General features: G+C 40.2%; 1 protein-coding gene across 3 annotated transcripts in view; it reads left to right on the forward strand.

The window, feature by feature from the left end:
• Positions 1-537: 537 nt before the first annotated feature.
• Positions 538-15234, forward strand: part of TTC29 (tetratricopeptide repeat domain 29) — a 266829-nt gene continuing 252132 nt past the window's right edge. For 2 of the 3 annotated variants that reach the window (XM_077139875.1, XM_077139876.1), the window contains exons 1-2: positions 685-791; positions 14241-14338. In XM_077139875.1, the coding sequence (XP_076995990.1) occupies positions 780-791; positions 14241-14338 (110 nt within the window). In that variant the 5' untranslated portion in view covers positions 685-779. Of the gene's footprint in view, positions 792-14240; positions 14339-15234 lie in introns of all 3 variants that reach the window. The other variant, XM_077139877.1, reaches the window with a different exon arrangement.

Here is a 15234-nt window from a genome sequence, read left to right on the forward strand (position 1 = left end):
CAGTAAGTAGTATAAACACAAAATCTTGGGTTTTAGGTAAAAATCCCAACAAATGAGTACAGGATGCAGGGAGATATTCTTTGAAAGAGCGCTTGAGTTTTTAGTTGAGCACAATTCGAACTTATCTTTCTGGAAACAAGATTGGGAAAGTTATTGGAGTGAGTCAGAGGAAAGACAGTTCTGACTGTAATAGAATCTGCGGAAGAGAAGTGACTCACTTATGTGGCTGGATAAAATTGCAGCAGGTCATGGGGGTCATGAATGACAAGCTAAACGATTTTCCATCACTCCTTGTAGACACCAGAGAAGTGTTGCAAAATATCGAGTAAGCAGGGCCATGAAGGAGCTGATTCGGGGCGACAAAGTAGAGGTCCTTCGGTGCAGTGAACTTTTCTGAAAGCGGTCTGTCTTCAAAGCAGCTAAGCTTGAAAAGCCCTCCGCGTCTGGAGGCCCCACCCCTCCCCAGTAGGCCACGCCCCCAAGCCATGCCCCGCCCCACGGCGGAAGAGTCTGCGTTTAACCTAACCCCGCCCCCGCCCAGCCCCGCCTCGCCCCTGTGTTTCCCTGGAGACGCGGCTGGCGTCCCTTCTTTCAGCGCCCGCAGGCCGGGTCTGTAACCACGGCGGGCGGAGGGGACAGCTCGGCGCCCGCCACCTGCCACCATTGGGGTACGCCTCGGCCAAACAGAAAACCAGAGTTCTGCAGAACCAGTCCATCGAGGTTCGTGATGGCGGGAGCCCTTCTGGGGCAGTATTTTCATATCTCCTAAGAGGGGCGGGATGTTCTGCCAGGTACTGACCCTTCCCTGGCCTTGGACTGTCCTTTCTCCATCAGCCACAGACCTCTGTTCTTAGGCTTGGTGAGCCGAGCCCCTCATCATGTATCCCAAGAAACTAATAGGAGTAGGGAAAAGTGCCCTTCTCGCTCCCCAGATTCTCTTGACCCTCCCGCGGCAGGAGAAAAATAAACAGGCATAGCAATAAATACATTTCTTCCCTTTTAGAACTAGGTAGGAGCAGAAATGGAGCTGAGTGGTCTTTGGGTAAAAATAAAGACAGCTGACTGGATCTCTTAAGTCTGCGAGGTCAAATAAATAGTTGTACTTAAATATATTTGCATTGTAATATATATATATATATATATACATGTTTCAGGTGCATTGGCATTTCATTGAATTAATGATTAGTTATTCTCATAGACTCTACACTTTAGGATTTTTTTTCTTCACTAAACGCATAGTAGGTACTTAGTATTTGTTGTATGAATGAAACTTATTCTATGTGTGGGGGGCAAGGTGGTGGAGTTATTTTATTGACTACTTTTTAAATGTTTTCTTCTCTCTTCTGGTGTTAATCCTTGCTTTCCTCATTTCCAGGTCTGTAAGCCTGGAGAGTCTCTCGGTGGTAATCTCCAAATATTAGTCAAGGGAAATGCGGCCTGTCTTCAAACCTTTTTCCTGTTTTTTTTTTTAACCATAGATAAATGCCATTTGGTAGGATGTGTGTGATTTCTATTTATTTTATTTGATAACCTATGTAACATTCCACTGCAGACTACTAGAAGAACCCAAAATTATAATGATAGAAAGGATAAAGATTCTTTGCATCTCTTTAAACTTCCTTATGTAATTTCTTTTTCTCTATCCAGGAGCATAATTAAAGATATTTTATTCTTTTTTTTTTTTTTTTTTCAAATTACAAGTTTATTCTAAATATTTGCAAGGTGACACACATAACCAAAGTTTGAATACATCTTTCAAAATACTTATTAGTCAAGCTAAAATGCAGGCATTCTGACTAGAGAAATAAATATTTAATTTTGAAATAAAGTTTCAAGTTACTAAACAATTTTTTTTTTTTATTAACGGAAAGAAAAAAAAAAAGAAATTAACACAACATTTAGAAATCATACCATTCTACATATGCACTCAGTAATTCTTAACATCATCACATAGATGCATGATCATTGTTTCTTAGTACATTTGCATCGGTTTAGAGGAACTAGCAACACAACAGAAAAAGATATAAAATGTTAATATAAAGAAAAGAAATAAAAGTAGTAGTAATAGTAAAAAACAACAACAACAAACAAACCAACAAGCAAACAAAAACAAAAAAACCCTATAGCTCAGATGAGCTTCATTCAGTATTTTAACATGATTACTTTACAATTAGGTATTATTGTGCTGTCCATTTTTGAGTTTTTGTATCTAGTCCTGTTGCACAGTCTGTATCCCTTCAGCTTCAATTACCCATTGTCTTACCCTGTTTCTAACTCCTGCTGAACTCTGTTACCAATGACATATTTCAAGTTTATTCTCGAATGTCCGTTCACATCAGTGGGACCATACAGTATTTGTCCTTTAGTTTTTGGCTGGATTCACTCAGCATAATATTCTCTAGGTCCATCCATGTTATTACATGGTTCATAAGTTTATCTTGTCTTAAAGCTGCATAATATTCCATCGTATGTATATACCACAGTTTGTTTAGCCACTCTTCTGTTGATGGAGATTTTGGCTGTTTCCATCTCTTTGCAATTGTAAATAACGCTGCTATAAACATTGGTGTGCAAATGTCCGTTTGTGTCTTTGCCCTTAAGTCCTTTGAGTAGATACCTAGCAATGGTATTGCTGGGTCGTATGGCAATTCTATATTCAGCTTTTTGAGGAACCGCCAAACTGCCTTCCACAGTGGTTGCACCCTTTGACATTCCCACCAACAGTGGATAAGTGTGCCTCTTTCTCCGCATCCTCTCCAGCACTTGTCATTTTCTGTTTTGTTGATAATGGCCATTCTGGTGGGTGTGAGATGATATCTCATTGTGGTTTTGATTTGCATTTCTCTAATGGCCAGGGACATTGAGCATCTCTTCATGTGCCTCTTGGCCATCCGTATTTCTTCTTCTGATAGGTGTCTGTTTAAGTCTTTTTCCCATTTTGTAATTGGGTTGGCTGTCTTTTTGTTGTTGAGTTGAATAATCTCATTATAAATTCTGGATACTAGACCTTTATCTGATATGTCGTTTCCAAATATTGTCTCCCATTGTGTAGGCTGTCTTTCTACTTTCTTGATGAAGTTCTCTGATGCACAAAAGTGTTTAATTTTGAGGAGCTCCCATTTATTTATTTCCTTCTTCAGTGTTCTTGCTTTAGGTTTAAGGTCCATAAAACCACCTCCAGTTGTAAGATCCATAAGATATCTCCCAACATTTTCCTCTATCTGTTTCATGGTCTTAGACCTAATGTTTAGATCTTTGATCCATTTTGAGTTAACTTTTGTATAGGGTGTGAGAGATGGTTCTTCTTTCATTCTTTTGCATATGGATATCCAGTTCTCTAGGCACCATTTATTGAAGAGACTGCTCTGTCCCAGGTGAGTTGGCTTGACTGCCTTATCAAAGATCAAATGTCCATAGATGAGAGGGTCTATATCTGAGCACTCTATTCGATTCCATTGGTCGATATATCTATCTTTATGCCAATACCATGCTGTTTTGACCACTGTGGCTTCATAATATGCCTTAAAGTCAGGCAGCGCGAGACCTCCAGCTTCGTTTTTTTTCCTCAAGATGTTTTTAGCAATTCGGGGCACCCTGCCCTTCCAGATAAATTTGCTTATTGGTTTTTCTATTTCTGAAAAATAAGTTGTTGGGATTTTGATTGGTATTGCATTGAATCTGTAAATCAATTTAGGTAGGATTGACATCTTAACTATATTTAGTCTTCCAATCCATGAACACGGTATGCCCTTCCATCTATTTAGGTCTTCTGTGATTTCTTTTAACAGTTTTTTGTAGTTTTCTTTATATAGGTTTTTTGTCTCTTTGGTTAAATTTATTCCTAGGTATTTTATTCTTTTAGTTGCGATTGTAAATGGGATTCGTTTCTTGATTTCTGCCTCAGCTTGTTCATTACTAGTGTATAGAAAAGCTACAGATTTTTGAATGTTGATCTTGTAACCTGCTACTTTGCTGTACTCATTTATTAGCTCTAGTAATTTTGATGTGGATTTTTCTGGGTTTTCTACATATAGTATCATATCGTCTGCAAACAGTGATAGTTTTACTTCTTCCTTTCCAATTTTGATGCCTTGTATTTCTTTTTCTTGCCTAATTGCTCTGGCTAGAACTTCCAAGACAATGTTGAATAATAGTGGTGATAGTGGACATCCTTGTCTTGTTCCTGATCTTAGGGGGAAAGTTTTCAATTTTTCCCCATTGAGGATGATATTAGCTGTGGGTTTTTCATATATTCCCTCTATCATTTTAAGGAAGTTCCCTTGTATTCCTATCTTTTGAAGTGTTTTCAACAGGAAAGGATGTTGAATCTTGTCAAATGCCTTCTCTGCATCAATTGAGATGATCATGTGATTTTTCTGCTTTGATTTGTTGATATGGTGTATTACATTAATTGATTTTCTTATGTTGAACCATCCTTGCATACCTGGGATGAATCCTACTTGGTCATGATGTATAATTCTTTTAATGTGTTGTTGGATACGATTTGCTATAATTTTATTGAGGATTTTTGCATCTGTATTCATTAGAGAGATTGGTCTTTAGTTTTCTTTTTTTGTAATATCTTTGCCTGGTTTTGGTATGAGGGTGATGTTGGCTTCATAGAATGAATTAGGTAGTTTTCCCTCCACTTCGATTATGTTGAAGAGTTTGAGGAGAGTAGGTACTAATTCTTTCTGGAATGTTTGATAGAATTCACATGTGAAGCCGTCTGGTCCTGGACTTTTCTTTTTAGGGAGCGTTTGAATAACTAATTCAATCTCTTTACTTGTGATTGGTTTGTTGAGGTCGTCTATTTCTTCTTGAGTCAAAGTTGGTTGTTCATGTCTTTCCAGGAACCTGTCCATTTCTTCTAAATTGTTGTATTTATTAGCGTAAAGTTGTTCATAGTATCCTGTTATTACCTCCTTTATTTCTGTGAGGTCAGTAGTTATGTCTCCTCTTTCATTTCTAATCTTATTTATTTGCATCCTCTCTCTCCTTCTTTTTGTCAATCTTGCTAAGGGCCCATCAATCTTGTTGATTTTCTCATAGAACCAACTTCTGGTCTTATTGATTTTCTCTATTGTTTTCATGTTTTCAATTTCATTTATTTCTGCTCTAATTTTTGTTATTTCTTTCCTTTTGCTTGCTTTGGGATTAGTTTGCTGTTCTTTCTCCAGTTCTTCCAAGTGGACAGTTAATTCCTGCATTTTTGCCTTTTCTTCTTTTCTGATAAAGGCATTTAGGGCAATAAATTTCCCTCTTAGCACTGCCTTTGCTGCGTCCCATAAGTTTTGATATGTTGTGTCTTCATTTTCATTTGCCTCTAGGTATTTACTAATTTCTCTTGCAATTTCTTCTTTGACCCACTTGTTGTTTAAGAGTGTGTTGTTGAGCCTCCATGTATTTATGAATTTTCTGGCCCTCTGCCTATTATTGATTTCCAACTTCATTCCTTTATGATCCGAGAAAGTGTTGTGTATGATTTCAATATTTTTAAATTTGTTAAGACTTGCTTTGTGACCCAGCATATGGTCTATCTTTGAGAATGATCCATGAGCACTTGAAAAAAAGGTGTATCCTGCTGTTGTGGGATGTAATGTCCTATAAATGTCTGTTAAGTCAAGTTCATTTATAGTAATATTCAGGTTCTCTATTTCTTTATTGATCCTCTGTGTAGATGTTCTGTCCATTGATGAGAGTGGTGAATTGAAGTCTCCAACTATTATGGTATATGTGTCTATTTCCCTCTTCAGTGTTTGCAGTGTATTCCTCACGTATTTTGGGGCATTCTGGTTCGGTGCGTAAATATTTATGATTGTTATGTCTTCTTGCTTAATTGTTCCTTTTAATAGTATATAGTGTCCTTCTTTGTCTCTTTTAACTGTTTTACATTTGAAGTCTAATTTGTTGGATATTAGTATAGCCACTCCTGCTCTTTTCTGGTTGTTGTTTGCATGAAATATCTTTTCCCAACCTTTCACTTTCAACCTATATTTATCTTTGGGTCTAAGATGTGTTTCCTGTAGACAGCATATAGAAGGATCCTGTTTTTTAATCCATTCTGCCAGTCTATGTCTTTTAATTGGGGAGTTCAGTCCATTGACATTTAGAGTTATTACTGTTTGGATAATATTTTCCTCTACCATTTTGCCTTTTGTATTATATATATCATATCTGACTTTCCTTCTTTCTACACTTTTCTCCATGTCTCTCTCTTCTGTCTTTTTGTATCTTACTCTAGTGCTTCCTTTAGTATTTCTTGCAGAGCTGGTCGCTTGGTCACAAATTCTCTTAGTGACTTTTTGTCTGAGAATGTTTTAATTTCTCCCTCATTTTTGAAGGACAATTTTGCTGGATATAGGAGTCTTGGCTGGCAGTTTTTCTCTTTTAGTAACTTAAATATATCATCCCACTGTCTTCTAGCTTCCATGGTTTCTGCTGAGAAATCTACACATAGTCTTATTGGGTTGCCCTTGTATGTGACGGATTGTTTTTCTCTCGCTGCCTTCAAGATCCTCTCTTTCTCTTTGACCTCTGACATTCTAACTAGTAAGTGTCTTGGGGAACGCCTATTTGTGTCTAATCTCTTTGGGGTGCGCTGCACTTCTTGGATCTGTAATTTTAGGTCTTTCATAAGAGTTGGGAAATTTTCAGTGATAATTTATTCCATTAGTTTTTCTCCTCCTTTTCCCTTTTCTTCTCCTTCTGGGATACCCACTACACGTATATTTGTACGGTTCACATTGTCCTTGAGTTCCCTGATACCTTGTTCAAATTTTTCCATTCTTTTCCGGATAGTTTCTGTTTCTTTTTGGAATTCAGATGTTTCATCCTCCAAATCACTAATTCTATCTTCTGTCTCTTTAAATCTATCATTGTAGCTATCCATTATTTTTTCTATGTTTGCTACTTTATCCTTCACTTCCATAAGTTCTGCGATTTGTTTTTTCAGTTTTTCTATTTCTTCTTTATGTTCAGCCAATGTCTTCTTCATGTCCTCCCTCAATTTATCGATTTCATTTTTGAAGAGGTTTTCCATTTCTGTTCGTATATTCAGCATTAGTTGTTTCAGCTCCTGTATCTCATTTGAACTATTGGTTTCTTCGTTTGACTGGGCCATATGTTCAATTTTCTGAGCGTGATCTGTTATCTTCTGCTGGCGTCTGGGCATTTAGTCAGATTTCCCCGGGTGTTCGACCCCACAGGTTGAAAGATTTTTCTGCGCAATCTCTGGGTTCTGTTCTTCCTATCCTGCCCAGTAGGTGGCACTCGTGGCACACGCCTGTCTGTGGGTTCCACCAGCGAAAGTTGCTGTGGGTCCCTCAACTCTGGAAAACTCTCGCCGTAGGGGAGGTTCGGCAACCGAAGCGTCTTGGAAGAATGCCAGCCGGCCCGGGGTTCCAAATGCGGGGAGGGTCGCCGGCTGTCGCAGCACAGGAGAGCGTCCGGCCAAATTAGCCAGTCGGCCCGGGGCACCAAGCGTGGCGGGAGGGCGCCAGCTGTCGCAGCCCGGGAGAGTACACTGTTCCCAGCCCACGGGGGAGTCACGTGTTTGGAAGGGATCCCCCGGTCACTGTTCTCCGCAGTCTGGGGATTTCCGACCCAACTATCTCAGTTGTTCCGGGGGGCCTCGTGTGGTGGGGGCACCAGCCGCCGTGGCCTAAGGGGACTGCCTGTCCAATTCTACCAGCTGGCCCAGGAAGGTGGAAGGGAGGGACTCCGGTCGCTTGCCGTCCCACCCAGGAAAGCCCGTGCCCCTTGGTGATCTCACCGGAGCTGGTTCTCCCAGATAGTCAGCCGTTCCAGGATGGGGTACGCTGTCCCTTTGATCTCCCTCGTGGTTCCAGGAGCTGCTCTGTATTATCTCCACTCCCCCAGTAGCTGTTCTGGAGGAGGAAAGGTGAGGGCAGCAAAGCTGTCGAGGCTGGTGGCGGAGGAGCACGGTGAAGGCGGGGGAAGAGGGCACCGTGGTGGTTGGAGAGCAGCCGGAGCAGGAGGGGGAGGAGAGGGGAGAAGGAGGGCGGGCGGCTCGGCTGCTGCGGGGCGTGGGCGCCGCGCGGCGGGCCGGCAGAGAAAGAGAGGGGAGGAGGAGGGCGGGCGGCTCGATATTTTATTCTTTAGATCTCTTTAATTTTTCGTAGTAAAATAATGTGGTGATAGTATGAAAAGTTCTAATTCATATAAATAATTTTGTGCTGGTGATGGTAAAATCATATTTATTATCTTGATAACACATAATGAATTTGTTTGCTGTAATTTATTGGCTGGCTTTCTCACATCTGAGCTTTAAAAATCAGTGGTAGTTACCCCAAAGGACTTGAGCACTAGAGACAGTGGTCAGCTTCAGACATAGTTACTATGCAAGTAGCCCCTGTCTTCACAATGCTGGGTCTCCCTTTCCTTTGTGTTTCCTGATGAGTGGACCTCTGGGGAATAGTGGACAGGAGGGGTCCTCTTTGAAGAATTTTACCTGGGGGCCAGATATTTAAACTCACACTGTGGGATGCATTCAGCCTGACCCAGTACTCTTACCTTTCATCCTGTGTTTCTACATTCGCATTTGTCTTTGCATGTGGGGGCCAAACTTAGAGACTGTAACGGTGATACAAGAGGCCAACCAGCAGATCAAAGAATCCACCAAATCTCTTCTGACTACCAACAGTGCAATGGCTGCGGGCAGCCTTTTGATCTTTTTCTCAGCGCCCGTGGTGCCACATGTAGCAACACCTACTTGCTGGCACAGGAACCTCCAGACAGACTGATTCAGCCTGAGCTCCTGGGGCAAAACTTGTTTTGGTACCAGCCAGAGAGATCCCGCTCATTCTCCTTCTCCTTTACTCACCCTAGCCTGAGCCTGAACCATTCCCCTTCTTGCAGTCACCCCTTCTTGTGCATCCACTGTGGAGTTGAGCTAGAAGAACCCTGAGGAAGTGCAACTGTAAAGGGTGATGTGTACCACTTCTGCTACAGGCACATGCCAGTCACCCTAAAGCACTATTCCCATAGCTCATGGTCAAGTCTAGGTTGAAACTCACCTAGGGGCTGGGAACACTGTCTGGCCAATACCAGGAATAATAATAAAGCTCATATTAACAAAGAACAAAAGGCTTTCTTCACTGAACAGGTGTAATTTTAAGCCTGAAATGACAAGATTCTAAATATGCTTACATTTACCCTCCTACTTATTTTCCCCTTGGCTGCCTCTGCATGCTAGCATATGGCTACTTTAAGAAAGTACCCCCTAAGAGTGAAATTTAAAACATAAAATAGAGGGTTGCTTAGATAAGAAAATAATTTGTTGCATGATCACTTTAAGTCTTTGAAGCATTTCTAATGTTATTTGTGTCATAAAATTCAGGTCACACATTATTGGCTAAAGCAAAATACTCTCATGTGATCATGTATTGATTGTGCAAAACAAAATACCCCTTCCCTTTAGACACAGGAAAGGGAACATATAGGGTTTAGAGCCAGCAGAAAACCCGCTCAATTTCCACCCTAACTGTGAACTTAAACTTTCCAACACAGATTCGTTGAGGGATATTTTTCCCCAACATTCAGTTAATAACTTTTTTCCCATTTTATTATTCAGCTCTGACCACCTTTACCCTCCTCACCCCTCAGAGTTTGTGCCTTGAGGCTTGCCAGCAGGGCTTGCAATGCTTACATTAAACTAAATTTAAGAGTAAAGGTAGCTCCTGCTGCTAATGTTCTCAGATCAGAGGAGAGCAAAATGAAGGAACTGGCAGCTGAAACTTTAATGGTAGGAAACATTGACTGAGAATTTGAAAAGAAAAAAAAAAACTCAGTGGATCTGTGTGACAAAGAAGACATGTTCCTCTCCATGTATGGCATTTGTATCTGATTACATTAGATTCTTATATTTTCTAGCAAAAATTGCTCCAAGTAAACATCAAAAAGGATAAATTTCATATAGTTTACTGATAGGCCAGCTTTTAGGGAGCTCATATGCACCTTGATGAGATATGTAGGCTGAATCAAATCTTCTTGGGCCTGGCCCCTTTGTTCTGTCTAAGAACCTGGGACTTCTTAGTATTTGGAGAAATTGCAAGTACTCTTTCCTTATTTTAAAGCTTCTTGGTGAACTCTTCAAAGGCCCCTACAGTTTTGCAGATATCACCAGGCCCAATGATCATTGCATGTGGCCTCGCTTGGCATTGTGGTGCTCTCAGAATGGAGTATTAATTAGGAGGATGGAATGTGCCAGCAGAAGCAAGCACACTCAGTGTTCCCTTCTTCCTTTAGAAATTCACTAGAAGTAGAGGGAGCAGCGTTTAGGACTGAGACAGCATATATTTGCCATTGTAAGACTCTGGAACGTTCATTCTCTTGTATCAGTTCATAGGAGTTGGGTTGGGTAAGTTTTGAGTGACTCTTCAAAACCTACACATAGGATCTACCGCACATTGGTTGTAACTTCTTATCACATGTTTGGCATTATTTTTATGCCCATTAGGAAGCTCTGGTTATCCAGCTAACTAGGTGATATAACATCTAGGCAAAAAAATCTCTATTTTAAAAATTGAAGAGTTAAGTCATTTATGTTATGAAGTTATAAAGTATAATGCAATAATACCCTGATGTTTGCTCTGGAGGAGAGGACTAATACTTGATGTTTAGGCTATCTACTTTTAAGCTATTATTACATAAAGTAAGTGGATATTATGTTTAACTGATCATACCATGTCTTAATAATCTGGGTAATATCAGGATTCTATTTTACCTAAAACAAAAGCTGATCTGCATTAGAATTTTTTTTGATAATGTGAAAACTTAACTTTAGGTCAGAATAAGAATCTTTTTCAGAAGCACAAGACTGCCTTTTTCTACCCAGAATTTCAAACGATTTTTCTCAAATCCTTGTCTATTCTCTCTCTCTCTCTCTCGCTCTCTCTCTCTCTCCCTCACTCAGCTCTGCAGCTCCAGGGAAACATGTCTCAACACTCTACAGGTGCCTCTACCTTGAGTCTGAACACATCTGTCTGCCTAAAGCACTACCCCCTAATTCAGATTTCAGAGTTGCCAACGAGCTGACCTCTCTGCTGTACTCCTTCTTCCCCCTACATTCTTATTTCTCATGAGAAGTCTGAGTAGATCCTTTTAGGGTAGAAATTAAATCTTGTCACTCCTATGCTCAAAATCATCCTTTTGATTCTTACCTCAATCAGAATAAGAAGTTTTTACAGTACCACACACGGGTACATAGGGCACCACAGAATTTCCCTTCACCTCTCTGACCTCATATCCTTTTGCTTGTACTTCTCTTTTTGCTACTGGTGAGTATGGGGATAGTTTCCAGTTCCCTACTTTATTTTTCACCATAGAGCTTATCATCTGAAAGTACATGGTTGTAATTATTTTATGTGTTTTCTGATTTTCTCTGCATCTAGCACTAGACTGTAAATCTCATTAGGTCAGAGATTTTTGGCTCTTTGTTCACTGCGGAATCTCCAGCACCTAGAATAGTCCCTGCCACCTAGTAGTAGCCTAGTAGTAGTAGCCTTAAATGTAGCCTGTTGAATACATTTCAGGCCAAGATTGATGATTTTCTGGTCTACGACGAGTGCTAAATGCTGGAGGGAGGGGATTGAAAACTTGAAACAAGTTTTCTAGTTGTTTGGTGGGCCTAAAGATAAAGGTCAAAGAGGGTGGAGTAGTGGTGGTGGGGCCAGGCAGTCCTACCAGTTTTGATGCCTCTCTATTTACCTACAGAAATGTAGGTTCTTTTGCATCTGAGAGTCCTAGCAATATGTGAAAATACTTCTAAGTCCATTGACTTCTTTCTCTTTGCAGTAGGGCATACATAGCTTGGTTTTACAGACCCATCTTTATAACTGCACTGTTAGTTTCTTCCACTGTGGCAGGTTGTATTTGACAAAGGTGGCCACTACAAAATATCCTATCCCCCATTCTCTTCTTATAATGTTTCTTTTCTTTTTATAACTTTTTTTATTGTATAATATATACAAAGCAAAGAAAGATAAAAGCAATAGTCTTCAAAACACTATTCAACACGTAGTTTCAGGACAGATCCCAGAGTTTTTCATGGGCTACCATACCATCATCTCAGATTTTTCCTTCTAGCTACTCCAGAATATTGGAGGCTAGAAGAAATAAATATCTTTTTTTTTATCATCACGATTGACCTTTTTTTCTTTTTTTGTGAAAAGTAACATATATACAAAAAAGTAAAACATCTCAAAGCATAGTGCAACAATTAGTTGTAGAACAGATTTTAGAGTTTGGTATGGGTTACAGTTCCACAATTTTAGGTTTTTACTCCTAGCTGCTCTAAGACTGGAGACTAGAAGAAATATCAATATAATGATTCAGCTATCATACTCCTTTGTTAAACCCTGCCTTTTCTGTATAACTCCACCATCACCTTTGATCTTTCTCCCACTCTTTATGGGTATTTGGGCTATGCCTATTCTGACTTTTTCATGTTGGAAGAGTCTGTCAATAATATGGGGTAGGGAGATGGAATTAGCTGCTGTTCTGGAAAGGCTGACCCCTCTAGGTTTCGAGGCTTATTTTGTCCAAGGACCCATCTGGAGGTTACCCTAGTGCATGGAACCTTTGTAGAATCTTATATATTGCCCTAAGTATTGTTTAGGATTGGCTGGAATGGTCTTGGTTGGGGTTTGGCAAGTTATGATAGGTAGCAACATCTAACTGAAGCTTGCATAAGAGTGACCTCCAAAGTAGCCTCTCAATTCTATTTGAACTCTCTCAACAACTGATACCTTATTTGTTGTACTTCTTTCCCCTGTTATGGTCAGGATGGCTTGTTGATCCCATGGTGCCGGGGCCAGACTCATCCCTCGGAGTCATCACCCGTGCTGCCAGGGAGACTTTTGCCCCTGGGTGTCATGTCCCATGTAGTGGGGAGGACAATGATTTCACTTGCATAGTTGGGCTTAGAGAGAGTAAGGCCACATCTGAGCAACGAAAGAGGTCCTCTGGAGATGACTCTTAGGCATGCTTATAGGTAAACTAAGCTTCTCTGCCACATACAGAAACTTCATAACAGCAAGCTTCAAGATCAAGTGTTTGGCCTGTTGATTTGGGTGTCCTTCATGTTTTGATACAGTATCAGTGGTTTCCCTGTTCATAAAGTTTAATAGTTCCATATTTTTTCTCTCATCCTTCAAGGGACTTTGCCAATACTTTTTGATTATCTGCTTAGGATGTATCCAGGCTTATAATGTGACTTTGACACTCTGCTCATCAGTAGGTTGGGTCCGGGCTCATTCACCTTAAGTGTCCGCAGGTCTTTTATCACATCAGAAGTGATGCAAGTAAGCCACCAAGGCCAGTCCTAAAACAGAATAAAGCTTCCATCTGGCTTTTCTTTGGGATAGCTGCCTTTGGAGTCCTCTTGCAGCAGAAGGAGCCTTGGGCTGTCATGCTGGGGGGAAACCTGAAGAGACCACATATGTGTGCTCTGACCGACAGCCTGGCTGAGGTCCCGGGCAAGAGTCATTACTACCCACCAGGACACACCCCCACCACTGAGTTATCCCCCACCTCTGACTCTTCCCAGCAGAAGCCGCAGACGTTGTGGATCAGAGAAAAGCCTTCTCGGTTGTGCTCACTCCTAATTCCTGACCTGCATTAAACACGAGAGAGAATAAAATGACTGTATTAAGCAATTGTTTTTAACCCACTATATTTTGAAGGGACTTGTTGCACTGCTGTGGCTGGGTGCTCTCTCAGGACAGCTGGCACCTTATTGAAAATTGTTCTTAGAAGCTATTGTTTCTAGGCAAAGTCTGTGTTTGTGAGTAATAAAGTTCTGAGAAAACAGCAAAGTATGAGCAGTTTTATATTGCTGACTGTGATAGGAAAGCCAAGCACTTTTGTTCCATAATTAAAAAAAAAGATCTTGACTGTTTAATTGCAATCATGTCTGTTAACAATACTCTTACCAAAGTTGCTGGTTGAATCTTCAATTTGTGTATCAAATTTTCTCCTAAACCAACTTTGTGGTGGAGATGCAGACAGGTACTAAATTGGCAAAAAGGCAGACAGTAGGAGAAAATAATGAGAGAAGCAACCTGCAGATTCCACTTACCAAGTATCATTCCTGAGTAACAGCTATAACTCTACACAGACATACAGTTCAGATGACAGACAGCGCATCTCTTACGATGTCTTAAAGATTCTTTGAAAGATTTTTCTTTTAAATACCTTTTCTGTTTGCTTTTTTGTAGTCTGAAATGACCACCCTGCCCCCACTACCCATGGCACGGCCAAAGCTTACATCTTTAGCCAGGCAGAAGCTGCCATGCTCTCCCGGGACAGTTCCAAGGTACGTGCCCCTTGTTTTCATTTCTTCTCCTACAAGACAGAAATCTCAATAGCCTATCACAGAAAATAAAATTGCATTTAAAGAAAAGACAAAAGTATATTGCTATACTCAGAGTATCCAAGTCTGCTCCTTCAAAGGGATTGCTTAATCACATTCAAATATTAGGAAAATATTTATTTATCATGCTAGTGCTCTTTTGATCATTTTTTATTTCCTATCCCAATTATATCAGGGTTCCCATGGAGCTTTGGAGATATGTTTCATTTTTTAACTGTATGTGATCATGGAGAATAAAAAGCAGAAGTTTGGGGAGGGAAAGGTGCATGGCTTTTAATACACAGGTCCTGAATGCCGATTTCTGTTTTGGAGCAGGGAAAGCGCAGTCGGGCTGCTGGGGTAGATTGGCAGGCACAGTTTAGCTGCTGAAATGATCCTGGTGCCTGAATATGAATCATCAGAGTGCTGCTGCCTGGGAACAACTGCTGAGTTCCTGGAGTTTTAACCGAGAACCTGCAGGACCCAGAGAGAGACTCAATGTATTTTGTCATAAATATGAATATTAACTGAGATCATGTTATTTGAAGTTTGCCATTTAAATTTTTTATTGACTTTTAAAAATACACATTTTTTTATCAATATAATTTTCATATGGAAGTCTGATTATTTTCTTTATATACATACTCTTAAATTCCTGCACTGCCTAATGATCAAAGTATTACAGGATGTCTTGGTTCTAAGAAGGACTGTACCTCATTTTTAGTATTTCTAGAAATACCGAAACCCCAAAATAAATGTGTTCATCTAAACTAACATAAAAGTTATTTTAGAATAGCAAAACAAAATTTTCATCTCCTGTGTCTAAGAAATTTTCCAGTAGATACATAATTCTTGTGTGT

This window comes from Tamandua tetradactyla, chromosome 22, assembly GCF_023851605.1.
Source record: "Tamandua tetradactyla isolate mTamTet1 chromosome 22, mTamTet1.pri, whole genome shotgun sequence".
NCBI classification, from domain to species: Eukaryota; Metazoa; Chordata; class Mammalia; order Pilosa; family Myrmecophagidae; genus Tamandua; species Tamandua tetradactyla.